At 43.6% G+C, this 25,480-nt stretch overlaps 1 protein-coding gene across 1 annotated transcript in view; it reads left to right on the forward strand.

Moving 5' to 3' along the window:
- The window catches only part of LOC144685060 (mucin-2-like), a 131,364-nt gene extending 122,085 nt beyond the window's left edge, over nt 1-9,279 (forward strand). Inside the window, exons 43-45 of the mRNA XM_078549594.1 lie at nt 699-738; nt 6,657-6,777; nt 8,774-9,279. Coding sequence (XP_078405720.1) covers nt 699-738; nt 6,657-6,777; nt 8,774-9,197 — 585 coding nt within the window. The 3' untranslated portion in view covers nt 9,198-9,279. The remainder of the gene's footprint in view (nt 1-698; nt 739-6,656; nt 6,778-8,773) is intronic.
- Nucleotides 9,280-25,480: the final 16,201 nt, after the last annotated feature.

Consider the following 25,480-nt stretch of genomic DNA (forward strand, 5'->3'; position numbering starts at 1 on the left):
CCTGTGTTGTAGCTTCACTAGGTTGACACCTCATTTTTAGGTATGCCTGGTGCTGCTCCTGGCATGCCCTCCTGAACTCTTCATTGAACCAGGGTCGATCCCCTGGATTGATGGTAATAGTAGAGTTAGGAGTATGCCAAGCCATGAGGTTACAGATTGTGGTTGAGTATAACTCTGTTGCTGCTGATGGCCCACAGTGCCTCATGGCTGCCCAGTCTTGAGTTGCTAGACCTGGTCAAAATATATTCCTTTTAGCATGTTGGTAGTGCCACACAACACAATGGAGGGTGTCCTCAATGTGAAGATGAGTCTTTGTCTCCACAATGACTGTGCGGTGGTCACTCTAACTGATACTGTCTTGGACAGATGCATCTGCGGCAGGCATGTTGTCTTGTAAGAACATACAGCTTACCTCTGCTGTTACTTGCATCTTCACAGTTGCACTGGGAATTTTTGGTTCAATATATTACAAGCAGATCTCAAAAAGCATATGGGAAATTTAATTATTCTTGACTCAAAGTCATACAATTGAGAAATATTAAGTTGAATGATGAATAAAAATCCAGTGCCAGCATTTGTTGTTCGTTGTTAGCTCTTAATCCTTGCAATTACTGTCATTTTATAACAATATAGTTCATCGTAATATGATCTTCAATGTAGTTTGAGGTTTATGATTAAAACTTTGTTTAATGTTACAGGACACAATTACTACAACTGATGATGGCTGTTGTAAGACATGTGAGTGTTGAAAACTTATGGTGTTATTATGAATAACGTATAAAAACGTGTTATAGTTTTTTAAACCAACCAATAGAATCACAGAATCACAGAGTTTCAGTAGGACAGAAGGAGGCCATTCGGCCCATCGTGTCTGCACCAGCTCTCCAAATGAGCATTATGACCTAGTGCCATTGCCCTGCCTTTTCCCAGTACCCCTGCACATTGTTTCTATTCAAATAATCATTGAATGCCCTCTTGGATGCCTCGATTGAACCTGCCTCCACCACACTTCCAGGCAGTGCATTCCAGACCCGAACCACTCGTTGTGTGAAAAAGATTTTTCTCACATCACACTTGCTCCTTTTGCAAATCGCTTTAAATCTGCACGCTCTCTTGATCCTTTTACGAGCAGGAACAGCTTCTCCCCATCTACTCTGTCCAGCTCCCTCATGATTTTGCACATCTCTATCAAGTTCGCTCTTAGCCTTCTTCTCTCCAAGGAGAACAGTCTCAACCTCTCCAATCTATCTTCGTAACTGAAGTTTCTCATCCCTGGAACCATTCTTGTAAACTTCTTCTGCACTCTCTCCAATGTGTTCACACCCTTCCTACAGTGTGGTGCCCAGAACTACACACAATACTCTACCTGATGTGTAACGAGTGTCTTATATAAATTCAGCATAGCCTCCCTGCTCTTATACTCTATGCCCCTATTAATAAAGCCCAGGACTTATATGCTTTATTAACTGCTCTCTCCACCTGTCCTGCCACCTTCAATGATCTATGCACATACACACCCAAGTCTTTCTGCTCCTGCACTCCTTCAAAATTTCACCCCTTATTTTATATTATCTGCCCATGTTCTTCCTACCGAAATGCATCACTTCACACTTCTCCGCATTGAACTTCATCTGCCACCTATCTGCCCACTCTACCAACTTGTCTATGTCCTTTTGAAGTTCCACACCGTCCTCCTCACTGTTCACAACACTCCCAAGCTTCATCCGGAAACTTTGAGATTGTCCCCTGCACACCAAGATCTAGATCATTAATATATATCAAGAAAAGCAAGGGTCCCAATACCAACCCCTGGGCAACTCCACTACAAACCTTCCTCCAGCCCGAAAAATATCCATTGGCCGTTACTCGCTGCTTCCTATTTTTCAGCCAATTTTGTATCCACGTTGCTACTGTCCCTTTTATTCCACGAGCGATAACTTTTCTCACAAGTCTGTTGTCTGGCACTGTATCAAATGCCTTTTCAAAGTCCATGTACACCACATCGACAGCATTACCCTCATTGACCTTTTCTGTTACCTAAGAATTCCTTTATTTAAACACCTAGTTTTTTGATGAATAAAACCTAAGGGTAAGAGATTAATTATAATAGTCAATGCCTTTGTACATATATGGCTGCTACACATTTGAGGTCTGCACTCGATATTTTGTCAGGTTATAAATTATTGGTTTCTTCCATTAAGCTGCCATGCTCCTTATGATCAGGGCTTCACCTTTATTGGTCAGTGTTGAGAGTTGAACCCCTTTTTAACATTATGGCCTGGGATTTTTGCTGAGTTGGGCTGACTTAGGCATCCTTTAAAAATGGCATATATGACCCAGCTCCAGGATTCGTGCCCATTACGGTTTCTGGCAGTTCTTACCAGCACAGTGTAATGGTATAGGTAGCGCAGTTGAAAGCCCCCACATAATTTTTGTGGAGTCAAGCCCCGCCCATAAGAAGATGTAGATCATGGCACTTCAAAGGAGTCGTGAAACACAAGGGAACTCCAGTCCCAAATGGGGAACCCAAAATAAAACCATTCAACTGCTCCTGAAATTCTTTCACTGACAGGCTTTGAAATGCAAAAAAAAATATCAGTTATTTCAGTTTCAATAGTTAGATGTTATACTTTAAATTAGATGTGTTTGTATTGCAATGATTGATCATAGGGCTCTGTCCTACAAAGATAAGTTGACCGTCATGTTGATTAGCATTGTGTAGACATTGAGAAAAGTGTTTTATGCATTTAAAACTGAAGAAAACACTACTTGGGAATATTAATGTTATGATCTGAAATGATTTAAATGTCCATGGCTCTTTCAATTTGAAAAAGGCTGGTCCCCAGCTTTCACTAACAGCCACCTGCTTCTGGTTGCTTTGATCGACAGACCTTCTGGTGCAGCTTAGAAAAAAAAACAAAGCTATCAGTTTTTTGAGTCTCAGCAGAGTGCATGGTTACATTTAGTAACGCTTCATTTTGAAAGCTAGGGTCTTTATGAATGATTGGCTGAGCTTCAAAAGCTCTGGCTCACTTATCTCAGCAGGGGATTGTGTAGACAGTTTGATTGACAGTTTCAAGAGGTTGTTATTAAATGATTATCTGTTTGTAATATGGCTATTGAATAGATGTTTGCTTGTTTTTACATCAGATTGATTATTTGAGGAATTTCTCTTTTTTCAATGGTGTTTTTGAATGAGGATTTTTGTCAGTATGATGTGTGATTGAGTGAGAACTCTATTAGATTGTTAGGAGTTAATTTTTTTCATGTCCATTTCAAATATATGAAGGGGCATGGGGTATGAAAGGGCATGGGGTATGAAGGGGCATGGGTATGAAGGGGCATGGGTATGAAGGGGCATGGGGTTACGGTGGGCATGGAGGTGCATGGGGCATATGAGGGCGAATGAAGGGGGTATAGGGTAATGAGGGGGCATGGTGGGTGGGGGTGAGCAGTTAGGGATCAAGGGCCTGACATTTTGCACTACAGCTGAGCCGGATGTCCCATTAGACAGAGGTGGGTGCTCTAGTCTTCCAGCCTCTGCCAACCGACCGCTTTTAATGCTGCCATGGGCCTACTTCTGGGAGTGGAGAACCGGACTCCACCCAATCTCCTCCATGGAAATCTAATCCTATGTGCATTAGTTTCACCAGAATGTGTTGAAATATGCCAATGAGCCCTCCATCACCTCAAACTAATATGGGTAATGGCTTTATCAGGCATGCTGAGTATTTCCAGAATTTTTTAAAAAATGATGATTTAATGGGATGTGAGCATCACTGGCAAGGTGAGCAATTGTTTCTCATCCTTAATTACCCTTGAGAAGGTGGTGGTCAGCAACCTCCAGAAACATGCCATCCACAAAACTTTCAGTCTCACGGAAGCACCACAGCCTCTTGAGCTGCAAATCCTAGAATTTGCAATCCTGCAGGTGACAAAACTTCCTCCATAGATGGTTGTCCAGGATACAAGAAATATCCTGGAGTTCCCATATGGAGTACAATGTGCAATCAATGGGACTGAGGTGTCCTGCCATGCCTAGATTACTAACTCAATTTTGAGAGACAAAAATTAAATCTTGGAAAACAAGGCTAAGATTTCAAGCCCTGTTTAATTATTTTAGTCCCTTATCATCGATCTTAGATCCTTACAATCTATAATGGACTTAGTTCCCTTGGGTTCCACCGGCTCTTCCTATCGCCACTGACTCTGCCCTCAATCTTCTGACAACCTCGCTCCTCCAGGCTCCGACCGCTCTACTGTTCTGCACTCAAACTCATTAAGGACCCCTCCCTTTACCTTCAGGCTCACCAGTCTCTTGAAATAATAGTAATATTTCCCAACTCTTAGTTTATACAACAGCTCTATCTGTGAGTGGGAAGAAAACAAACACTGGAATGCCCATCAACCAAACACCTAGCTGCTGTCCTGTGACATCATTCCTTCATTCTTTTGGTTTCAGGTTGTCACTCTTTATATCTCAGTCTCTACTCTCGAGCCTCAAGTCATAAGTCTTTATATCTCAGTCTCTGCTCTCGAGCCTCAGGTTGTCACTCTTTATATCTCAGTCTCTATTCTCGAGCCTCAGGTCGTCACTCTTTATATCTCAGTCTCTGCTCTCGAGCCTCAGGTCGTCACGCTTTATATCTCAGTCTCTATTCTCGAGCCTCAGGTCGTCACTCTTTATATCTCAGTCTCTGCTCTCGAGCCTCAGGTCGTCACTCTTTATATCTCAGTCTCTGCTCTCGAGCCTCAGGTCGTCACTCTTTATATCTCAGTCTCTGCTCTCGAGCCTCAGGTCGTCACTCTTTATATCTCAGTCTCTGCTCTCGCTCTTGTTGCTGAACTCTCGAACGCAAGGTCGTCACTCTTTATACCCCCATCTCTAGTCTCATTTTCATCACTGCTCACACTGTCTTCATCGGGGTGCAACACACTAATGTTAGTGGCACTTTACATTTAAATAGTATGTTTAAAATGATAAAATGTCCCCAGGGCCTTTATATAGCATATTATAAAACAAAATATGAGACCAAACCACATAAGGAGATTTTAGGACTGTTGACAAAAATGTTTGGTCAAAGAGAAAACTTCTAAGGAGCTTGGTGAAGGGAGGAAGGGAGGTGTAGAGGTGTAGGGGTGTAGGGAGGGAATTCCAGCTCTTTAGGGCATACACAACTTAATGCACGGCTATCAATGGTAGAGCAATTAAAATCAGGGATGCTCAAGAGGCCAGGATTAGATCAGCTCATATTAACTTGAGAGTTGTGGGGTTGCAGGAGATTACAGGAAGGGGCATAGGCCACGTAGGGATTTGAAAATATGACAAGAAGTTTAAAATCTAGACGTTGCTTGACTGAAAACCAATGTAGGTCAGCGAGCACTGGGGTGATAGGTGAATGGGACTTGGTGCGAGTTAAGACAAAGGCAGCAAAGTTTTTGGATGAGCTGAAGTTTATGGAGGGTAAAATGTGGGAGACCTGCCAAAAGCATGTTGAAATAGTTAGGATTAGAGGTAATAAAGATATGAAAGAACACCAGACGCTCATTCAGGCGATGTGAATGAAGGCGATATGAAGTCAGGTGATGTTACTGAGAGGAAATAAGTGGTTTTAGTGATGGCACAGAAGTGACACACAGCCAATGTTACCACAGAAAGTGAGCAATCCACTTTCTAATAAGAGTACATTTTGTTAAAATTAAACTCTACTTGCTGTTGTTACACACACTTGATTTCATCTAGTAAAGAACCACCCAAATGACCCTGTCTGCATTGGAAGTTTCCAAGGTTCTTGACACTACTAATACACTTTGAGTGTAAAATGGATTCAAGCCAGATGGTGAAGCACAAAACAAGACAACACTTTTCCTGGATAGAAGATTTATTCACAGGATGCAGCATCACAGATCTCTGCCTCCTAATTACTACCCCAGTGACCCCCATTGACTCTTTTTATACTCTTTTGAGCACAGTGCAACAAATAAACTAATGAACTAATTAACAGCCGCTTAAAGGGGCTCTGTAACAAAAATCAAAACCAGTTTTTATACTCTGAGTACATCAATGAAACAAATGAACTAATAGTGAATTAACCAATTAACAGCCGCTTAAAGGGGTTGACTCTCTTTATATGTGACCCCAGTCCTTAATCAAATAATGCCCATCACCAGTGTATCTTTAACTATATAATCAACAAACAACATTAACGTGCCACCTGCTTATTGAATCTTAGAGAAAATGTTTGCAGACTTCAGAAAAGTCATATTCGATTTGAAACATTAACTCTGTTTCTCTCTCCACAGACGCTACCAGACCTGCTGAGTTTTTCCAGCATTTTGTTTTTATTTCAGATTTCCAGCAGCCACAGTATTTTGCCTTTATTTTAGTAAAAAGTTTCATGTTTTACTCACCATTTTAGCAGTAACTTTTATATTAAAAAAAGGTCAACATTTAAAATATAACCCCCCCAAAAATATGAGTGGGATTCTCTTGCCTCCAGCTTTGGGAACAGAAAAACTGGTTCTGCTTCTTTAATTCCCATTTTCATGAGCCTTTCAAACCCATGCTTTCAGTTAGAATAATTGCTGGTATTCTCTTCTCACATTGAAAAGCCTATTCTCTGTTTCTAAATGTTCATATTTACAATCAAACACAGGCCAAGAAAGACAAAGTTGTAAGCGAACAAAAACCATGGTCCAGATAACGCATGGTGGATGTACATCGTTAGAAAAAGTAGAAATTGCAGCATGTGAAGGAATGTGTGGTACTTACTCTATGTAAGTAACAATTTGATTATTTTGTGTACCTGTTACCTCAAGTGATTTGATTTTATTATATAAGACCATGTAGCCTCATTTATTTTATTTGTTCATAGCATGTGGGCATTGCTGGCACAGCATCTATTGCCCACCCTAACTGCCCTTGAGAAGGTGGTGGTGAGCCGCATTCTTGAACCACTTCAGTCCATGTGGTGTAGGCACACCCACAGTGCTGTTAGGGAGGGAGTTCCAGGATGTTAACCCAGTGACAGTGAAGGAACAGCGATAAAATTCTAAGTCAGGGTGGTGAGTGACTTGGAGGGGAACTTGCAGGTGGTGTTTTTCCCATGTGCTTGGCACCCCTTGTTCTTTACGGTGGTAGAGATTGAGGGATTGGAAGTTGCAGTTGAAGAGCCTTGGCAATTTGCTGTTGTGCATTTCGGAGATGGTAGACACTGCTGCCAGTGTGTGTGGCAGGTGAAGAGAATGACTGTTTCAGTTGATGGATGGGTTGCCAATCAAAATGACAGTGACCTGTTCTCGCACCCCCCCCCCCCCCCCCCCGCCGGAAGGTCCACCCCGCCCCACCCCACCCCACCATAGTTTTACAAGAAGCAGAGGTAGTGTCGGACAGCCCACTCGCAAGTGGATCAGTTGTCCTGGCACCACCAGGATTTGACCGACAGCAGGAGAAGTCCACGCCAAGTGTCCAGCCCGGCAGGTTTCCCTGCGTGGGCTGGGGGCGGGCAGCAGGACGGTCCCTCCTTGGGCCCATCGGAGGGGCTTACCATGGTCAACCCCCGCAAGGTTCCCCTCCCCCACCGGCCTTTCCCCCAAAATTCCCCTAGCTGCCTCCCACTTACCGGGGCCTACCAGCTTGGCATCTACTTTGCTGTGCCAGATGCAGCATAGCTCGCCTCCTCTCAGCACATGTAACGTACCAGCAGTGGCCACCGCTCCTGGTGGCACTGTCAGCACTGGAGAATTGCCGCCTTTGATTAGGCACCAGCTTTCTGAGGAGGGCCTTCTGTTGCTGAGGGCTGGAAGCCCCACCTCAATCCCCTTCACTGGCAACCCAGCTGGATTGAGAGCAGGACACGTTGTTCTGCTGGGTGGGCTCACCCCCACCCGGACTTTATGACAGTGGGAGCAGGAACAGTGCTGCCCTATAAAACCCAGCCCATTATTTATGTGGCTGCTCCATTTAAGTTTCTGGTCAATGGTAACCTCCAAGATGTTGATAGCGGGGGATACTTGTGTGAATCAAATGTTTTATTTGCCACTAATAAGTCCAAACCTGAATGTTGTCCTGGTCTTGCTGAATGGGGGCATGGATTGTTTCATTATCTGAAGAGTTACAAAAGGGACTGAGCACTGTCCAACTTTCAGCAACCATCCCCACCTCTAACCTTATGATCAAGGGACGATCATTGAAGAAGCAGTTGAAGATGGTTGGGCCTAGGACACTACCCTGAGGAACTCCTGCAGTGATGTCCTAGAGCTGATATGATTGGCCTCCAACAACCACAACCATCTTCCTTTTCACTTGGTGTGACTCCAGCCTGTGGAGAGTTTTGCCCTTCATTCCTGTTAACTTCAATTTTACTGAAGCTCTTGTATGCCACACTTGGTTAAATGCTGCCTTCATGTCAAGGGCAATCACCTCTGGAATTCAGTTCCTTTGCCCTGTTTGGACTGAGGCTGTAAAAAGGTCAGGAGCTGAATGGTCCTGACAGAACCCAAACTGAGCGTCAGTGAGCAGGTTATTGTCAAATAAATGCCACTTGACAGCACTGTCACCGACACCTTCCATCACTTTGGTGATGATCAAAAGAAGACTGATGCATGGTAATTGGCTGGGCAGAAGTTTTTGGTCTTTTTGGGCAGAACATAGCTGGTAAATTTTCCACGTTGTCATGTAGATGCTAGTGTTGTGGCTGCATAGACTAGCTTAGCTAGGGGTGCTTGTTTTCTCATGCTTTAAATCTCTTATACTATGTTTAATAATTAATAGGTATTCTTCAGAAGTAAATTCAATGGAGCACAAATGTAATTGTTGCCAAGAAATGAAGAGCCACCAAAGAGAAATAGTTTTGAGATGCCCTGATGAAAGCAAAGTTCGTTACTCATACATCTACGTGGATGCATGTAACTGCATGGAAAATCACTGTGAGGAACCAACCAACTCACCTTTTAACAGCACATTCCACAAAGCATCTCGAGCAAAACGCAGTCCAGACAGGAGCAGTGAGTCTGGAGACAATCACAGTTTGATCAGTTCAGAAAGAGAGACAGACCTCACAAGCTTTAACAGAGAGAAGGAATCCACTGAAAGTAAAGGGGAAGAAAACCTAGAAATTAATCTTCAAACAAACCCACCTAAGGAAAGAAAGCACAGTAGACGAGCAAATGCTAGGAAGCATATAAGGCACATATAAAGCAAAATAAATCAAAGATGTTATCAAATCCAATTAATTCTATTCACTTCTCAGCTGCAAAGCTTACATGCTGTTATTAATTTGTCATTTTCTTTTATTAGCAATACTTTCTAATTAAACAAATTTATTCTGAAAAGAGTTTCTATTTATTATCCTGAGTGATAGATCAATAAATATTCTTGCTCAGCACAAAGAAAACGTATATCTGTCAAGGATTCTCACAAATAAACGATATACTTTATTTATTTATTTATTTATTTATTTATCATGTCACAGCTTTTGGTTTTTTTGTACTTAGCTCTCTTCAGTGTCACCATTCACTGTCAGAAGTAGACCTCAGTCTACAACTTAGAGTGCAACTTTAATTGCCCAATAGCCCATTAAATTATAAAATGCCTCAGAAATTGTTACAGAGAACCTTTCTCTGCATACTGGCTTCTGAAATATGAACTATTGAATAGTTACAGCACAGAAGGGGGCATTTGTCCCATCATATCCATGCTAGCTCTCTGGAAGAACAACTCAGCTAGTCCCAATTCCCAACGTGTTCCCCTAGCCCTGAATATGTTTTCTCTTATTATCCAATTCTTTCTTGAAAGTCATGATTGAATCTGCTGTACCATCACCTCTAAAGCAGTGCATTCCAGATCTTAACCACTCACTGCCTAAAAATGTTTTTTCTCAAGTTGTTATTGGTTCTTTTGCCAATTACCTTAAATCAGTGTCCTCTGATTCTCAATCTTTGAACCAATGGGAAAGTCTCTCTTGATCTACTCTGTCTAGACCTCTAATGATTTTTATTCCTGTATTAAATTTCATCTCAACCTTCTCTTCCAAAAGGAAAATAACTCCAGATTATCCAATCTATCCATGTAACTGAAGTACCTCATGCCTGGAACCATACTCATAAATCTTTTCTGTACTTTCTCTGATGCCTTCACAACGTTCCTAAAGTTCAGCGCCCAGAATTGGATGCATACAAGCTCCAGCTGAGGCTGAACCAGAACTTATAAAGGTTCATCAGAACAAAAGAACATAAGAAATAGGAGCAGGAATAGGCCATTTAGCACTTCAAGCCTGCTCCACCATTCAATAAGATCAAGGCTGATCTGCCCCAGGCCTCAACTCCTCTTTCGTGCCAGCTCCTCATAGCCCTCAACTCCCCGATATTTCAAAAATCTCTCTACCTCCTCTTTAAATACTTTCAGTGATATAGCTTCCATAACTCTCTGGGATAGAACATTCCAAACATTCACTGTCCTCTGAGAGAAAAAATTCTTTCGTATCTCAGTTTTAAATGAGTGTCCCCTTATCTGTAACTATGTCCCCTAGTTCAAGATTCTCCCACCAGTGGAAACATCTTTTCAACATCTACCCTGTCAAGCCCCCTCAGAATCTTGTACATTTCAATAAGATCACCCCTCATTTTTCTAAACTCTAATGAATAAAGGCCTAGCCTTTTCAGCCGGTCTTGATAAGTCAACCCCTTCATCCCAGGAATCAGCCTAGTGAATCTCTTTTGAACTGCCTCCAATGCCAGTATATCATTTCTTAAATATGGGGACCACAACTATACACAGTACTCCAGGTGCGGCCTCACCAACACCCTTTACAGTTGTAACGAGACTTCCCTATTTTTAAACTCTAACCCCTGAGCAATACAGGCCAAAATTATTTTTGCCGCCTTAATTACTTGCTGCACCTGCACGCTAACTTTTTGTGTTTCATGCACAAGAACATCCAGATCCCTCTGTGCAGCACTTCTCTAGACTCTCTCTCCATTTAAATAATAGTCTGCCTTTTGATTTTTCCTACCAAAGTGCATGACCTCACAATTTCCTACATTAAACTCCAGCTGCCAAGTTTTTGCCCACTCACCCAACCTGTCTATATCCCCATGCAGATTCCTTATGTCCTTATCACAACATGCCCTCCCATCTATTTTTGTATCATCAGCAAATTTGGATACATTACATTCTGCTCCCTCCTCCAAGTCATTAATATAGGTAGTAAATAATTGAGGCCCCAGGACTGATCCTTTTTTGTGGCACTCCACCAGTTACATTTTTCCAACCTGAAAAAGACCCATTAACCCCGACCCTCTGTCTCCTGTGTGTTAACCAATCCTCAATCCATGCTAATGCATTATCCCCAATACCGTGCGCTCCTATCTTGTACAATAACCTTTTCTGTGGCACCTTATCAGGTGCCTTCTGGAAATCCAAATACCGGTTTCCCTTTATCAACTCTGCTTGTTATATCCTCAAATAACCCAAGCAAATTTGTCAAACATGATTTCCCTTTCACAAAACCATGTTGACTCTGTTTGAGTGCGTTAAGCTTTTCTAAATGTCCTGCTATTTCTTCCTTAATAATGGACTCTAGAATTTTCCCAATGACAGACATTAGGCTGACTGGCCTATAGTTTGCTGCTTTTTGTCTCCCTCCCTTCTTGAACAGGGGCCTCACATTAGCGGCTTTCCAATCCGCTAGGACCCTCCCGGAATCCAGTGTGTTCTGGAATACTTCGACCAATGTCTCCACTATCTCTGCAGCCACTTCCTTTAAAACCCTTGGATGCAGATCCTCGTGATAGATACTGTTAGAAGATCCTTGCTCCGATTAGCTCCTTGCTTATCTGATTTCTTTAGGATGTTAATCGTGTCCTCCACCATGAAGACCGATGCAAAACATTGGTTTAAATTATCTTGTATTTCTCTGTTCCCTGTTATCAATTCTCCAGCCGCATTCTCGAAGGGTTTCATGCTCACTTTAGCCACTCTTTCTTTTCATTTACCTGTAGAAGCTCTTGCTGTTTGTTTTTATTTTCTTGCCAATTTACTTTCGTAATCAATTTTCTCCCTCTTTATTAACTTTTTAGCCATCCACTGCTGGCTCCTAAAAAATTCCCAATCCTCTGGCCTACCACTAGCTTTTGCTGCTTTGTATGCCTTAGTTTTTGATTGGATACCCTCCTTGACCGCCTTTGTTAACCATGGGTGTTTCATCCTTCTCATCGAGTCCTTCTTTTTGACCAGGATAAGTTTTTGCTGAGGGTTATGAAATACCTGCTTAAATGCCTGTCACTGCTTAGTCTATTTTCTCAGCCCACTTTAGGCAACTCTTTCTTCATACCTCTGTAATTGCCCTTATTTAAGTTGAGGACACTGGTTTGAGACCCGAGTTGCTCGCCCTCAAACTGAATTTGAAATTCTACCATGTTGTGATCGCTACCCGCTAGAGGATCCTTACCTGCAATATCTCTTATTAATCCCCCCTCATTACACATTACTAGATCTAAAATAGCCTGTTCCCGGGTAGGTTCTACAACGTATTGCTCTAGGAATCAACCCCTCTCTACAAATGCACTCTACAAATTCATCTTTCATGTTACTCCTGCCAATCTGATTTTTCCAGTCTATATGCAGGTTAAAATCAACATTGTAACACCCTTCTTACCCGCCTCCTTTATTTCCCGATTTATACTTTGTCCTACAGTGAGGCAACTCTTCAGGAGCCTATAGATGACTCCCACCCATGACTTCCCCTTGCTATTCCTTATTTATTTCCACCCAAACTGATTCTACATCACAACCTATTGCACCTATGTCATTACTCACCTCCGCACTGATACCTTCTAACAAAGCTACCCCACCTCCTTTTCCTTTTCGCCTATTTTTCCGGAATGTCGAATACCCTTGAATATTGAATTCCTAGTCTTCGTCACCCTGCAACCATGTCTCTGTAATAGCTATCAAGCCATATTCACTTATTTCTATTTGTCCCATCAACTCATCTATCTTGTTACAAATGCTGTGTGTATTCAGATAAAGAGCCTTACGCTTCGACTTTTTACTATTATTACTCATTCTGGTTCTAATTTCTGCTCCAATATTTTCTGCGCCTTCCTGCCACACTTTGATTATCATTCGACTCTTCACTACTCTGCACCTCTGCTCTCTTGTTTCTTTTTGATTTTTTAAACTTCCCTTCAATTGAACCCTCCCCCCCACTAATTAGTTTGAAGTTCTATCTACAACCCTAGCTGTACGATTCGCCAGGACACTGGTCTCAGCACGGTTCAAATGAAGCCCACCCCAATGGAACAGATCTCTCCTTCCCCAGTACTGGTGTCAGTGCTCCATGAATCAGAACCCATTTCTCCCACACCAATCTTTGAGCCACACATTTACCTCTCTAATCTTATTTACCCTATGCCAATTTGCATGTGGCTCAGGTAGTAATCCGGAGATTATTACCTTTGTGGTTCTGCTTTTTAATTTAGCTCCGAGCTGTTCGTAGTCCCTCAGCAGAACCTCTTTCCTAGTCCTACCTACGTTGTTGGTACCTACGTGGACCACGGCAACTGGATCCTTTCCTTCCCACTCCAAGTTCCTCTCCAGCCCAGAAGAGATGACCTTAGCCTTGGCGTCAGGACTCTCTGCCTTTGCTGCAGAGAACAGTATCTATTCCCCTAACTATGCTATCCCCAATCACTACTACATTTCTCTTTTCTCCCCCCACTTGAATGGTGCTCTGCACCATGGTGCTGTGGTCAGTTCACTCATCTTCCCTGCAGTCTGTGCCCTCGTCCACACCGGGAGCAAGAACCTCGTACCTATTGGGCAAGGGCACTGGTTGAGGCTCCTCCAAAGCTAAATTCTGGATCCTCATACCTGCTTCCCTCACAGTCACACCCTCCGGTCCCTGACTGCAGGCCAAATGAGATATAATTAATCTAAGGGTTGTGACTGTCTCCTGAAACACAGTGTCCAGGTAACTCTCCCCTCCCTGATGTGTCGCAGTGTCTGAAACTCGGACTCCAGCTCATCAACTCTGAGCTGAAGTTCATCGAGCAGCCAACACTTGCTGCAGATGTGGTCAAAGTGGATACCACCAGCTCCCAGACACTACACAGGTGCAACACATTGCCTGCCCAGCCAGCTCTGTTCTATTTAATCAATTAATTTGGATGTTAAATACTTTAAAAGTGAATTTCTTAACTGTACTCTTCAGCTGTAATAATGTCTCCTGATGTAAACCACTTGGCCAATCAAAAGAGACATGGAAAAAATACCCACCAACCACCTACCTATTTTCCTTTGATGTCACACTTCGGCCCTGACTGGTAGAAACAGGTTGAAGGGGCTCTCTGCCACTGGTTTTTATTTCCTGTCGCCACTGCCCTTCTCACACAGGTCCACTCTCAAATTGCTTCCTTGCTTTTGTACTCCATGCTTTTAATTATAAATCCCTGCACCCTATCAGGCATATCAATCACTTTCTCAACCTGCCCTGCCACCTTCAACAATTTGAGCACATATACCCCTAGACCCCTCTGCTCCTGCATCCCCTTTAGAAATGTATCCTTTCTTTTATGTTGCCTTTCCTTGTTCTTCCCACCAAATATATCACTTTACACTTCTCTGCATTAAATTTTGTCTACCACATGTCCGCCCATTCCACCATGTCCTTTTCATAGTTCACAATACGTCCAAGTTTTGGGTCATCTGAAAATTTTGAAATTTCCCCCTGTGCACCCAAGTTTAAGTCATTAACATATCAAGAAAAGCATTGGCCCTGGTACTGATCCCTGGGGAACTTCACTTTACACCTTCTGCCAGTCCGAAAAAACCCCACCATTCACCACTACGCTCTGTTCCCTGTCACTCAGCCAACTTTGTATCCATGTTGCCACTGTCCATTTGATTCTAAGGGCTTCAACTCTGCTGGCAAGTCCGTTATGTGGTATTTTATCAAATGCCTTTTGGAAGCTTATACATCTCATTGACTGCATTAACCCTCTCTGTTACCTCATCAAAAACTCAATCAAGTTAGGAAAACTAATTTATTTTAACAAATCCTTGCTGGCTTTTCTTAGGTAATCCACATTTGTCCTAGTGACTGCTCGTTTTGCCCAGATTATCAACTCTAAAAACTTTCCCACCACTGAAGTCAAGCTGCATTTGGTGTGTTTATTTTTACATTTTCTTTGGATCAAACATTTGCAATTCCTCAGTCTTCTGGCACCATCCCTGTGTCCTAGGAAGATTGGGCACTTAATGGCCAGTTCCTCCAGAATTTCCACCCTTACTTCCCTCAGCGTTCTCCAACTGCTCCTGGTGACACATTAACTTAAAGCACACCCAACCATTCTAATTCCTCTTCTTTATCAATCATTAGCTAATGCAGCATCTCAACCACTTCCTCCTTCACTATGACTTTGACAGCCTTCTTCCTTAGTAAAACAGATGCAAAGTATCTTTTCATTTAGTGTCTTAGCCTTGCCCTATGTCTCCAAGCTTAGATTCCATGTTTGGTTCCTAATCAGCAGTGCCCCTCCCCTGACTGCCCTTTTACTATTTATATGCATATAGGCTTTGGGTTCCTCTTCTCATACTCCCTCTCCATATCCACGTGCATTTTCTCTTTACAGAAGATGGACTTAAAAACTTCCTGTTGAAACTAGCACAGCTTCAATCTATTACCTGGTGTATATCTTCATCAAATATTTGAATAAAAAATATACAGCTTCCACATTGAGAACCGTCAATTTCCTACGTCACTCATATCTGAAAAAAAGAGACCAATGAACCATTTGAATATTGCCTCACCTCACGTTATAAAGTTAGTTAGCCTGGACTTTTAAAATGCAATTCTTATTGTCACTTTCCAGGGCACAGTCTGAGTGAGTAAGAGAAAGTGATTTAAAGATGGAGATCCTTACAACCTTGCAATTGGGCCTCACCTAAAAAGAAATACACGTGGAAATGACAGATGCATTCCTCAAGATTTAAGAATAGTACTATTAGATTGGAAAATTGTAAATGTTCCTCTATTAATTAAGAGGATAGTGGGGAGAAACCATGTAACTACAGACTTCTCAGTTTAACATCAGTTCTGGGGAAGTTACCTTAACCTATAATCAGGAACAGACTGAGCATTTGAACAACATGAGCTGATCAAAAAAAATCAGCATGGATTATGTATTGATCCCAGCTGATGTTACTACTGGACAAGCCAGATCCCAGGGTGTATCCTGGCTTGAGAGATCCTAACTTTTATTTCTTGATTAGAAACATAGAGAGTGGATACTGAACAGAGTCACAGGAGTCAGCTGATGAACTTTTAACGAAAGAATAACACATTTAGTAAACAAGAAAAGATGATCTATATTACAATACTCCTTCACCCACAACTATAACTTTACAGATGTATACAGAATTGTAAGGATAACACAAGTTACAAAAGCTATCTTATACTCTAATGTTCACAGTAAGTACACAGTCCATGTAAACCAATAGGTGAACTGTGGTCAGACACACCACACTCTGAAACCAAGTGACAGATGCCACCCCAAACAGATGCTGTGGATCTCTCCTTAACTCCCCCCAGATACTTGTCACACCGTGAACCAACCAGTCTCACTGAACTCCATCTTTTACAAGAGGGTTTCCAATCTCCACTCTCCAAGAACTCGCATAAGAATTTTCTTCCAAACAATGCTTTCTCTCAGATACCTTCTACAAGGGTTCGCCTCCAGGGTTTTGAACTCTCCTTTCAATGTTCCTCCCCCCTGAATCACCACATGCATTCGAGCTTTCTTCCAAGCACTCTTTTTTGTATACTCAGCTGTGCCAACAGCACACCACTGCTTCACATGCCATCGTATGAGATACAGACCTTCAGCTGTCTCCTTGGATCTTCTGGCTTCTTGCAAGCCTAATTTTCTTTAAGTCTGCTTCCTGAAGCTTTCTCTCTTTAAACTTGGAGCCTTTCCCTCAGCTCCTTACTTGCACTTCCACTGAACAGGATTGTGTTCCAAGTTCCTGTCCTTGTCCTTAGGCTTAACTTAAAGGGCTTCTTTGAACCTTTCCCTTTTTCCTGCTCCTGCAGTTCCCTCTCCCAGTATACTGCTGACAATTTGGTATCTCCCTTGAGATCCAGAACTTACTTGACATTAACTGTTACTTCAACTTTAGAGCAACTCATCTAAGGTTCTTGGACTTATTTTTCTCAGCAACCTGCTAGTATGTCCAGCTAGTGAGAGACTTAAACTGCTCCCTTCACCTTGGAACATAATGACCAACTGAACTTAAACTGCTTTCCGTTTCCCTTTGTCTGTGTGGCCCCTCTCTCTGGACCCCTGTTGCCAGGCAACAGCACAGTTTTTTTCTACACTGTGTTTGTTTTAACTCCCCTTCAAGAGTCATACAACCTCATTAAAATGCAGGCATCTTTTAAAGTGAAACTAAAACTCAAGTTCCCTCCACTTCTTCACACAAAAATACAGAAATACAAATTAAACTTAAAGCTAAAACTCATTCCTAACACCCACAAATACAAATATAACTTACTTAAAGTATCTCGAATTTCTAGCAATTTGTGCAGGCAGGTCAGGTATGACGAGTATAGCTAACACTTTTAAGGTCACTAACAAGGTGAGCAGGAACAGTGTCTACGGATATTGTCTATATGGACTTCCTGAATACATTTGATAAGATGAGGTTCAAGGAATTATTGAGAAAGGTCAGATGCACAGTATCAAGGATAACCCTGTGAAATATGTGAGTATTTGGTTCAGAAGTAAGAGATAGAGAGTAAGGATGTAGGGAACTTCCCTGACTGATAGGATGTGACAGTTAGAGTCTCAGCTTTTCACCATAATATTAATGACTTGGGGGAAGAAATAGAGAGCTGTATATCTGATTATACAAATGACACCACGTTAAGGGGCAGAGTCTGCGGCTCCCATGAAGGCCCTCTGACCTCGCATGGTCAGATGGCAGAAAGGGGTCATCTGCTACATTTGGAGGGAGTATCTCTTGTCATCGAGCAGTCATTCTCCAGTGTGTCTTAGAGACTCGAAAGTAGTAAGTAGTGCAGAATGGTCCAGGCAACATGCACCGTGCTTGCTCCTAGGTTAGTGGACATTCACCAAGATGAACTACTTGGTGCATTTGCACACCAACTGCAAATTCCGAGATTAGTGACCATTGCAGTTGCAATATTGCTCCTCTTTGAAATGGCGGACTAGAAGAGCTACCAAAGAATACACATGCCCTTTCATCCTGCTGTTCATTCACAGGGAGGAGTGGATGAAGTCCCCTTTTCTCACATATAGTGCAACCTTAGTGTGTCTATGAATGGTGAACTTTTGAAATGTTACTGATATTACTTGCTCTAGCCTGGCAGGATCCACTGTCATAGAAGGCTAGGCTGATGATGACCTGAACGGCCATTCACTGGGCCGTCACTGCTGTGCTATGAGGCTCCAGGCTAATATGAAGGAGGTGATGCAACTCTGGGATGACCTCTTCTGTGAATAATAGCCTTCTCAGGCACTGCCCTTTGTGGGTGGGGCTTTCGATGGAGAGCCTCCTGCTCCTCCCTCTCTGCAGGGCTTCCCCTCTCTACATCCTCCTCTCCATGTCCTGGTCATGTTGCAGACCAAGTAGTAGAGCAACAACTGCACCATCCACCCCTGCCTGGGTGACAGATGACATGATAGTCCATTCAAGGTCTTCAGCTGAAAGCAAGGGACACAAAATCATGCACCATCCTAACTCAGTAATGCCACATAGGCTGTGCAGGGAGAGGCCAGTGGCACAAGGAAACCTGTAGTAGCTCTCTGTGGCTGTGTCACACTACTGAATTTTGCACCCTAATTCTCTTCCTTCAACTTCGCCATGGCCCAATGCTTGTGATGCTTTCATTTCATCAGCAAAGTCATGATTGAAATCCGTCAACTACTGCAGCCAGAAATACAACAATAAAGCAGAGTTCAAGGACTGCACTGCCTGTGGCTGTCAAGGTGAACATGGTTCTTAAACTTTAAAGGGTCTGCAGTACATTTAAGGGAGGTCGCTGGCCTTTATACACAGCCAGACATTTTTACCTCATTTCCTCTTGATAGAGACAAGCAGACAATGCAAACATAAAGGCTCGCTCAGGTTGCACATGCTTCAGTGTACCATTGACTCCATGTACATTGCCCTGTGTACATCATCTGAACTTACCTCCACCACACCTCAAAGGCCACACATTCCAGATCCTAAGCACTCGCTGTGTAAAAAAGTGTTTTCTCATGCCACTTTTGGCTCTTAGCCATTCACCTTAAATCAGCGTCTGCTGGCTCTCAAATCTTCCACCAATGGAACAGTTTCCCTTTATCTACATTGTCCAGAGGCTTCATGATCTTAAACATCTCTATCAAGTCTCCTCTCAACCTTGTCTAAGAAGAACAGCCCCAGCTTCTCCAAACTATCCATGTATCCCTCATTCCTGGTGGCATTTTTGTAATCTTTTCTGTGCCCTTTCCAATGCTTTCATATCCTGACTAAAGTGTGATGCCCAGAATTAGGTACAATGCTCCAGTGTTCACCATAACTTACTAACTCTATGGCTCTATTTATAAAGCCCAGGATTCGGTACTCCTTGTTAATCACTTTCTTAACCTGTCTTGCCACCCTTGTTACAACCCCAGACACCTCTGCTCTTGCACCCCTTTTAGTTTTGCATCCTTTATCTGTGTTTCCTTCGCCTCGTTCCTCCAACAAAAATTTATCACTTCACAATGCTCCGCATTAAATTACATTTGCCACATATTTGGCCAGACTGGTCCAGCCTTTTCATTCAGGCAGGGGGTGGTGGGGGAGCACATTTCTGATTTTTTTCTCCCTCAAAGGACCAATTAGCAAATTTTGGAAAGCTAGGACAGAATTTTCCCTCATTGGGCGGGCTCGGTGGGGGTGGGGGTGCGGAGGGGTGCGGGAGCGATCGGGACACGACCGTGATTTCACGCTGGCTGGCCAATAACGGTCCACCCAACGTGAAACACGTACTGTAACGCTCAGCACTGCCTGTGTGGGGCGGTGGGGGGGGAGGAGGGCAAGCGCACAAGTTCACACATGCACAGAGCTGCCTCAGGGAGATGAGAATTTATTGAAATAAAAAAGAAAGATTTTAAAAATGTTAAAAAACATATCCCCTCATGTGACTCTGTCACATGAGCAGGGACATGTTAGAAATTAGCTTGAATTTTTTTTTTAAATGACGGATCGAAGCCTCATCCCATCCGTGGATGAGGTTTTGTAAAAATTCCAAAGGCCACTTGGTCTTTTTGCCTGCCCGCCAACCGTAAAAATTTAATTCAATTTGATCTTTAATGGCCTTAATAACCCTGTTAATTGTCGGTGGACGCACTGCCAACTCCCACGCACGCTCGCCGACCAAAATATAGCCCGTCATTTTACGCTCATTCAGGTTGGGAGCATACCCGCCTGACGAGCAAAATATTCTTGCCACAAAATTCGGCACAACTTTAAACTGAATTTCAAAAACCAGTTGAGGTATTAGGAAAGGAAACAATTGCTGAGCAAAATTAAAACAATGACATAGCAATAAGTTGTTAAGTTAAAAAAATAGTAATCAAGAAAAAAATGACCTGAGTGTGACAGGATCAGAGTGTATGTGTCCAGTTCACTTCCATTCTCAGGGTGTTCACTCACACACCCTGAGTGGGCGTGTGTACGTGTTGGTGTGTGGTGGTGAGAATAAGTAAGAAACCTTAGACTGGGAGTAAGGCAGACACACACACAGGCCTGAATTTTCAGCCCCTGTACGCTCCCGCCTGCGCGCACACTCCCCCTACCCTCTGCTCGTGCGTGTGCTCCAGCCTCACGCCCCCCCCACCCACACGCACTCCCCCCTTGCCCCCCTTGCCCACACCTGCCCCCCTCGCTCCCCCCTGTCTGCACTCACCCCTCGCATCCCCTGCTCGCTCACTCCTCCCTCACCCCCTGCCCATGCACTGCCCCCCTTCCCCTCTCTGCCTGCCCGCACACTGCCCCCCTCGTTCCCCCCTGTCTGCACGCACGGTCCTCCCCTCGCCCCACCAGGAGCCGCATAGAGGGGAATGTGGCCTGTTGGACTAGCCTGTGTTTGGCCATTCAACTGCCTGACTATGTCCTCTTGAAATCTGTCACTATCCTCCTCACAGTTCATAACACATTCAAGTTTTGTATCATCTGCAAGTTTTGATATTGTGCCCTATACACAGAAACCTAGATCATTAATTTAGATCGAAAAAAGCAGTGGTCCAAATGCCTACCGCTGGGGGGCTCCACTGTGTGCATTGCCTCCTATCTGAAAAACAACCATTTAACACCCTTAGCTGTTTCCTGTCACTCAACCAACTTTGTATCCATGCTGCCATTTTCCTTTTTATGTCATGGGCTTCAACTTTGTTGACAGGTCTGTTTTATGACAACTTAACAAATGATTTTTGGAAGTCTATGTGCACCACATTCTCCATATTACTCTCAAGAACCTTATTAAAAAACTCAGTCAAGTTAGGTAATACAAAATTTTCCCTTAACAATCCATGCTGGCTTTCCTTAACTAATCCTCATTTGTCCACGTGACTGTTAACTTTGTCTTAGATTATCGTTCCCCGAAGCCTTTCTACCACTGAGGTTAAACTGACTGGACTCTATTGACTGGACTTACCCATACAGCCTTTTTTGACTACAATTCTCCAGTCCCCAAGACCAGATCTGCATCTAAGAAGGATTGGAAAATTTTTGCCAGTGCTTCCAAAATTCCCTCCTTTACTTCCCTCAGTATCTTCAGACAAATGTCATCCGGTCCTAATAACTGACCAGTTGAAGTACAGGCAGCTGTTTCATCAATTTTGAGCCAATCCAGTGTTTCAACTACTTTGCTTTCAATAAGACTTGGGCAGCATCTTCTTCCTTGTAAAGAGGTGTCAGCTGTGGCTCAGTTCATAGCACCCTCACCATTGAATCAGAGGGTTGTGGGTTCATGTCCCACTCCCAGAAACCAAGAACTGTGATTGTACTCGAAAGAAGTTGCAATCTGTGACTGTTGGTAACTCGAAAAGAGTTTCTTCCTTGTAAAGCAGATGTCAAGTACTCATTTAGTAGCTGAGCTGACATGTGTAAACCTCCTTTTTTGTCCTGAATGAACCTCACCTCTCATTATATTCCCATTTTACTATTTATATGCCAATAGAAGACTTTTAGATTTGCTTTTAAGTTAGCTGCCAGTCTCCTCCTACTCCACTTCCCCTTTTTCCTCATTCTGGTCTTCCTGGTTCTCCTGTTTCTCAGCTTCTTGCCTGATATGTGGTGGCAAGGGTTCCCTTATAACTGCAAGGTTATGGAGCATACAACATACAACAACAAATGTTGATACCTGATCAGCTGAGGGCCACAGGCAGCAACAGTATTGTTCTGAAGATAGTGTGCTGTCCTCATGGCCCCTTGTGGCAGCATGGCTCCCATTGTATGTCTGCTGTTCGTGTGCACATGGTTTGCGGACTGGAGTCATGAGCCATGCCACGAGTTCATAACACTAGTCATTCAGTAGCCAGTCAATGGCTTGTCCTGCTGGTTCAAATACAGGTGGCACACAGGAATGCCACAGGATGAAGGAATTTGACCCCTGCCAGAATAACATGCATTCACCTACATGTTCACAGATCAGTTGCACATTGAGAGAATGGAATCCCTTTCATTTCATGAAAATGGCTGGGTTAAGATGAGGTGCACAAGGTGTGCCCAGTCAATGATACCCTGCATCATGGGGAAGCCGACAATCTTGAAAATCCTGGTGGTTGTTCCACCTTCTTGTCTCTATCAAGAGGAAAAGAGATGAATAACTGAGATAAATAAGGATCATACGGGCTTTAATATATTATGGTGGCGAGGGCTCAGTTTGAAAAGATAGGTTAAATAAAATTTTAAAAATAAACAAAAAGGAAGAGAATGGAGTCCCCGTCTGAAATTGTGTTTTAGGCACTACAGGCAAGGAGAAAACCTAACAGATACAAACTCGGAGAGGTAATTACCCATATTCCACAAGAGACCATAGGCATCCCTCTCTCTCTAGTACAGAGAAACAAGTGGTTTTATACTTTGAGGGGCATCACTCCACATCAAGCATGGGCCAAGGCAAGAAGGCAACCCTCAATGAACTACCACAGGGGTGAGCTCACACCATTGGCATTATTCTACACCACACCTGAGCCATCTCGCTGACTCAACTAGCCTACCCGCACAGGGTAGGAATGTGTGAGTGAATTAGAGCAGAAGGGCAGGTTAGTGTTCATCACCCAAATACACATGAGCCATTTTTCTGGGGGCCGGGTGGGTTTTAGAATGGCTATCTGCCCATAAATGGCGAGGAGATGGTTAAGCTAATTAAAAGGCCAATGCAGGCCATGGGTCAGAGGCCAACTGGAATTAAAATTGTGTAGTATTAACTCAGACACTTGGAGCCAAAGTCACCATCAGGCCAGGTCAGTTTGAATTTGTCTGTAGCTACAAGATTGAGAGATTTGGCTGTCGGGGGCAGGGGGAGGAGGGTGGGGGGGGCGGGGTGAGGGTCAGGTGTGGCAGGGAGGTGGGGGAGGGGAAGGGGTGAGATTTGGGCCTGGTTGGGGGTGGGGGGGGGATGCTGAGTCCCCTTGGGGGTGGGGGGTATTCTGTGGGTTGGGGAGTTCCTGTCAAGGGGTGTGTCCCTTGGGGGTGGGAGAATCCTGTGGGGTGGGTAGTCAGGGAGGGCGCTGGGAAAAGTGCCCTGGGGAGGTCAGGTGGGTAGGGGAGTCCCGTGGATGTTGTAGTCGGGTGGGGGGGTGCGGTGGTGGGTGCTGAGTGCAGACCCCATGGGGGGGGGTCGGTGTGTGTCCATATAATAGTTACCCAGATGCTAGATAATGTTTTAATTCTTCTAACTTTTTCTTGTAACCCAGTCACAACCATCTGAAGTTTGTGATTTCAATTACATTTTTGAATGTTTCCCTGGTGCTGGGTAACTGTCCAGGGGAAGTTTGCACTTCTGGGCAATTGCTGTGCAAACCTTACCTGGGAACTTCCCAAGGGGATTCTCCAGCGCTTCATTGGGCAACTTTCCCAGTTAGAACATCCTGGAGCTTGGAAGTTACAGCCTTATGGACAGCTTAAGTGAGTGGGCAAGAAGATGGCAGATGGAGCATAATGTGGGGAAGTGTGAAGTTATTCACTTTGGTTGTAAGAATAGAAAGGCAGTATATTTTTTAAAAAACTTGTAAATGTTGAAGTCCAGGGAAACTTGGATGTGATATTACAAGGAACACAAAAAGCTAGCATGCAGGTACAGCAAGCAATTAGGAAGGCAAATGGTATATTGGCCTTTATTGCAAGGAAACTGGAGTACAGGAATAAAGTGTTACAACAATTGTATAGGGCTTTGATGAGACCACACTTGGAATAGTGTGTGCAGCCTTAGTCTCCATATATAAGGAAGGATATACATGCTTTGGATGTGATACAGCAAAGGTTCACTAGACTGGTCCCTGGGATGAGGAGGTTGTCCTATGGTGAGAGAATGAATAACTTGGGCCTATACGCTCTGGAATTTAGAAGAATGAGAGGCGATCTCTTTGAAACATATAAAATTCTGAAGAGACTTGAACAGGGTAGGTATTGAGTGATTGTTTCCACTGGTCAGGGAATCTAAAACATGGGGCACAATCTCAGGATAAGGGACCCATGATTTAGGACTAAGATGAGGAGAAATTTCTTCACTCAAAGAATTGTGAACCTTTGGAATTCTATATCCCAGAGGGTTGTGGATGCTCCATTGTTGAATATACTTAAGGCTGAGATAGACAGATTTTTGGGTTTTCAGGGGATTGGGGGCAGGCGGGAAAGTGTCAAAGTCCAAGATCAACCCTGATCGTATTGAATGGCTGAGCAGGCTTGACGGGCCAACCCCTGCTCCTATGCCTTGTGTTCTTCTCTCTCTCTCTCCCTGTCTCTCTCTTTGCAGTATTGTCTTTGCTTATTGCTTTTGTGTACAGATAAAAAGAATGAGAATGTAATGAGTTTCCTATTGTACATTCCTTACTTCTGGTTAGGCTCAGCTAAGGCCTGAATTTCACTCCGGGGTCCAGGAGCGAAGAGTTGGGAAAATTCCTGGCTTCTGAAGCCCAGCTCAGAAGGAAGCGTCCTGGATGGTCAGACTTCCATTTGGGGGATGGATGTTATCGGGAACTGGGCCCGCCACCCTTGGAAAGGGTTCGGGGGCAGCCACAGGGTCTGCTATGGGTAGAGGCGAGCTGGGCAAACAGCCAGCCTCAGTGGTCCAGCATGGTAGCAGGAGGCATTTAAATAGTCATCAATTGGCCAATTTAAGGGCATCAATTGACCCATGGACCACTTGATGCCTCCTTTGCCACAGATAAAATATGCACTGAGATTGGCTGGGGTGGGTAGGGG

The sequence above is a fragment of the Cetorhinus maximus genome, chromosome 9 (genome assembly GCF_964194155.1).
Source record: "Cetorhinus maximus chromosome 9, sCetMax3.hap1.1, whole genome shotgun sequence".
In the NCBI taxonomy this organism is placed as follows: Eukaryota; Metazoa; Chordata; class Chondrichthyes; order Lamniformes; family Cetorhinidae; genus Cetorhinus; species Cetorhinus maximus.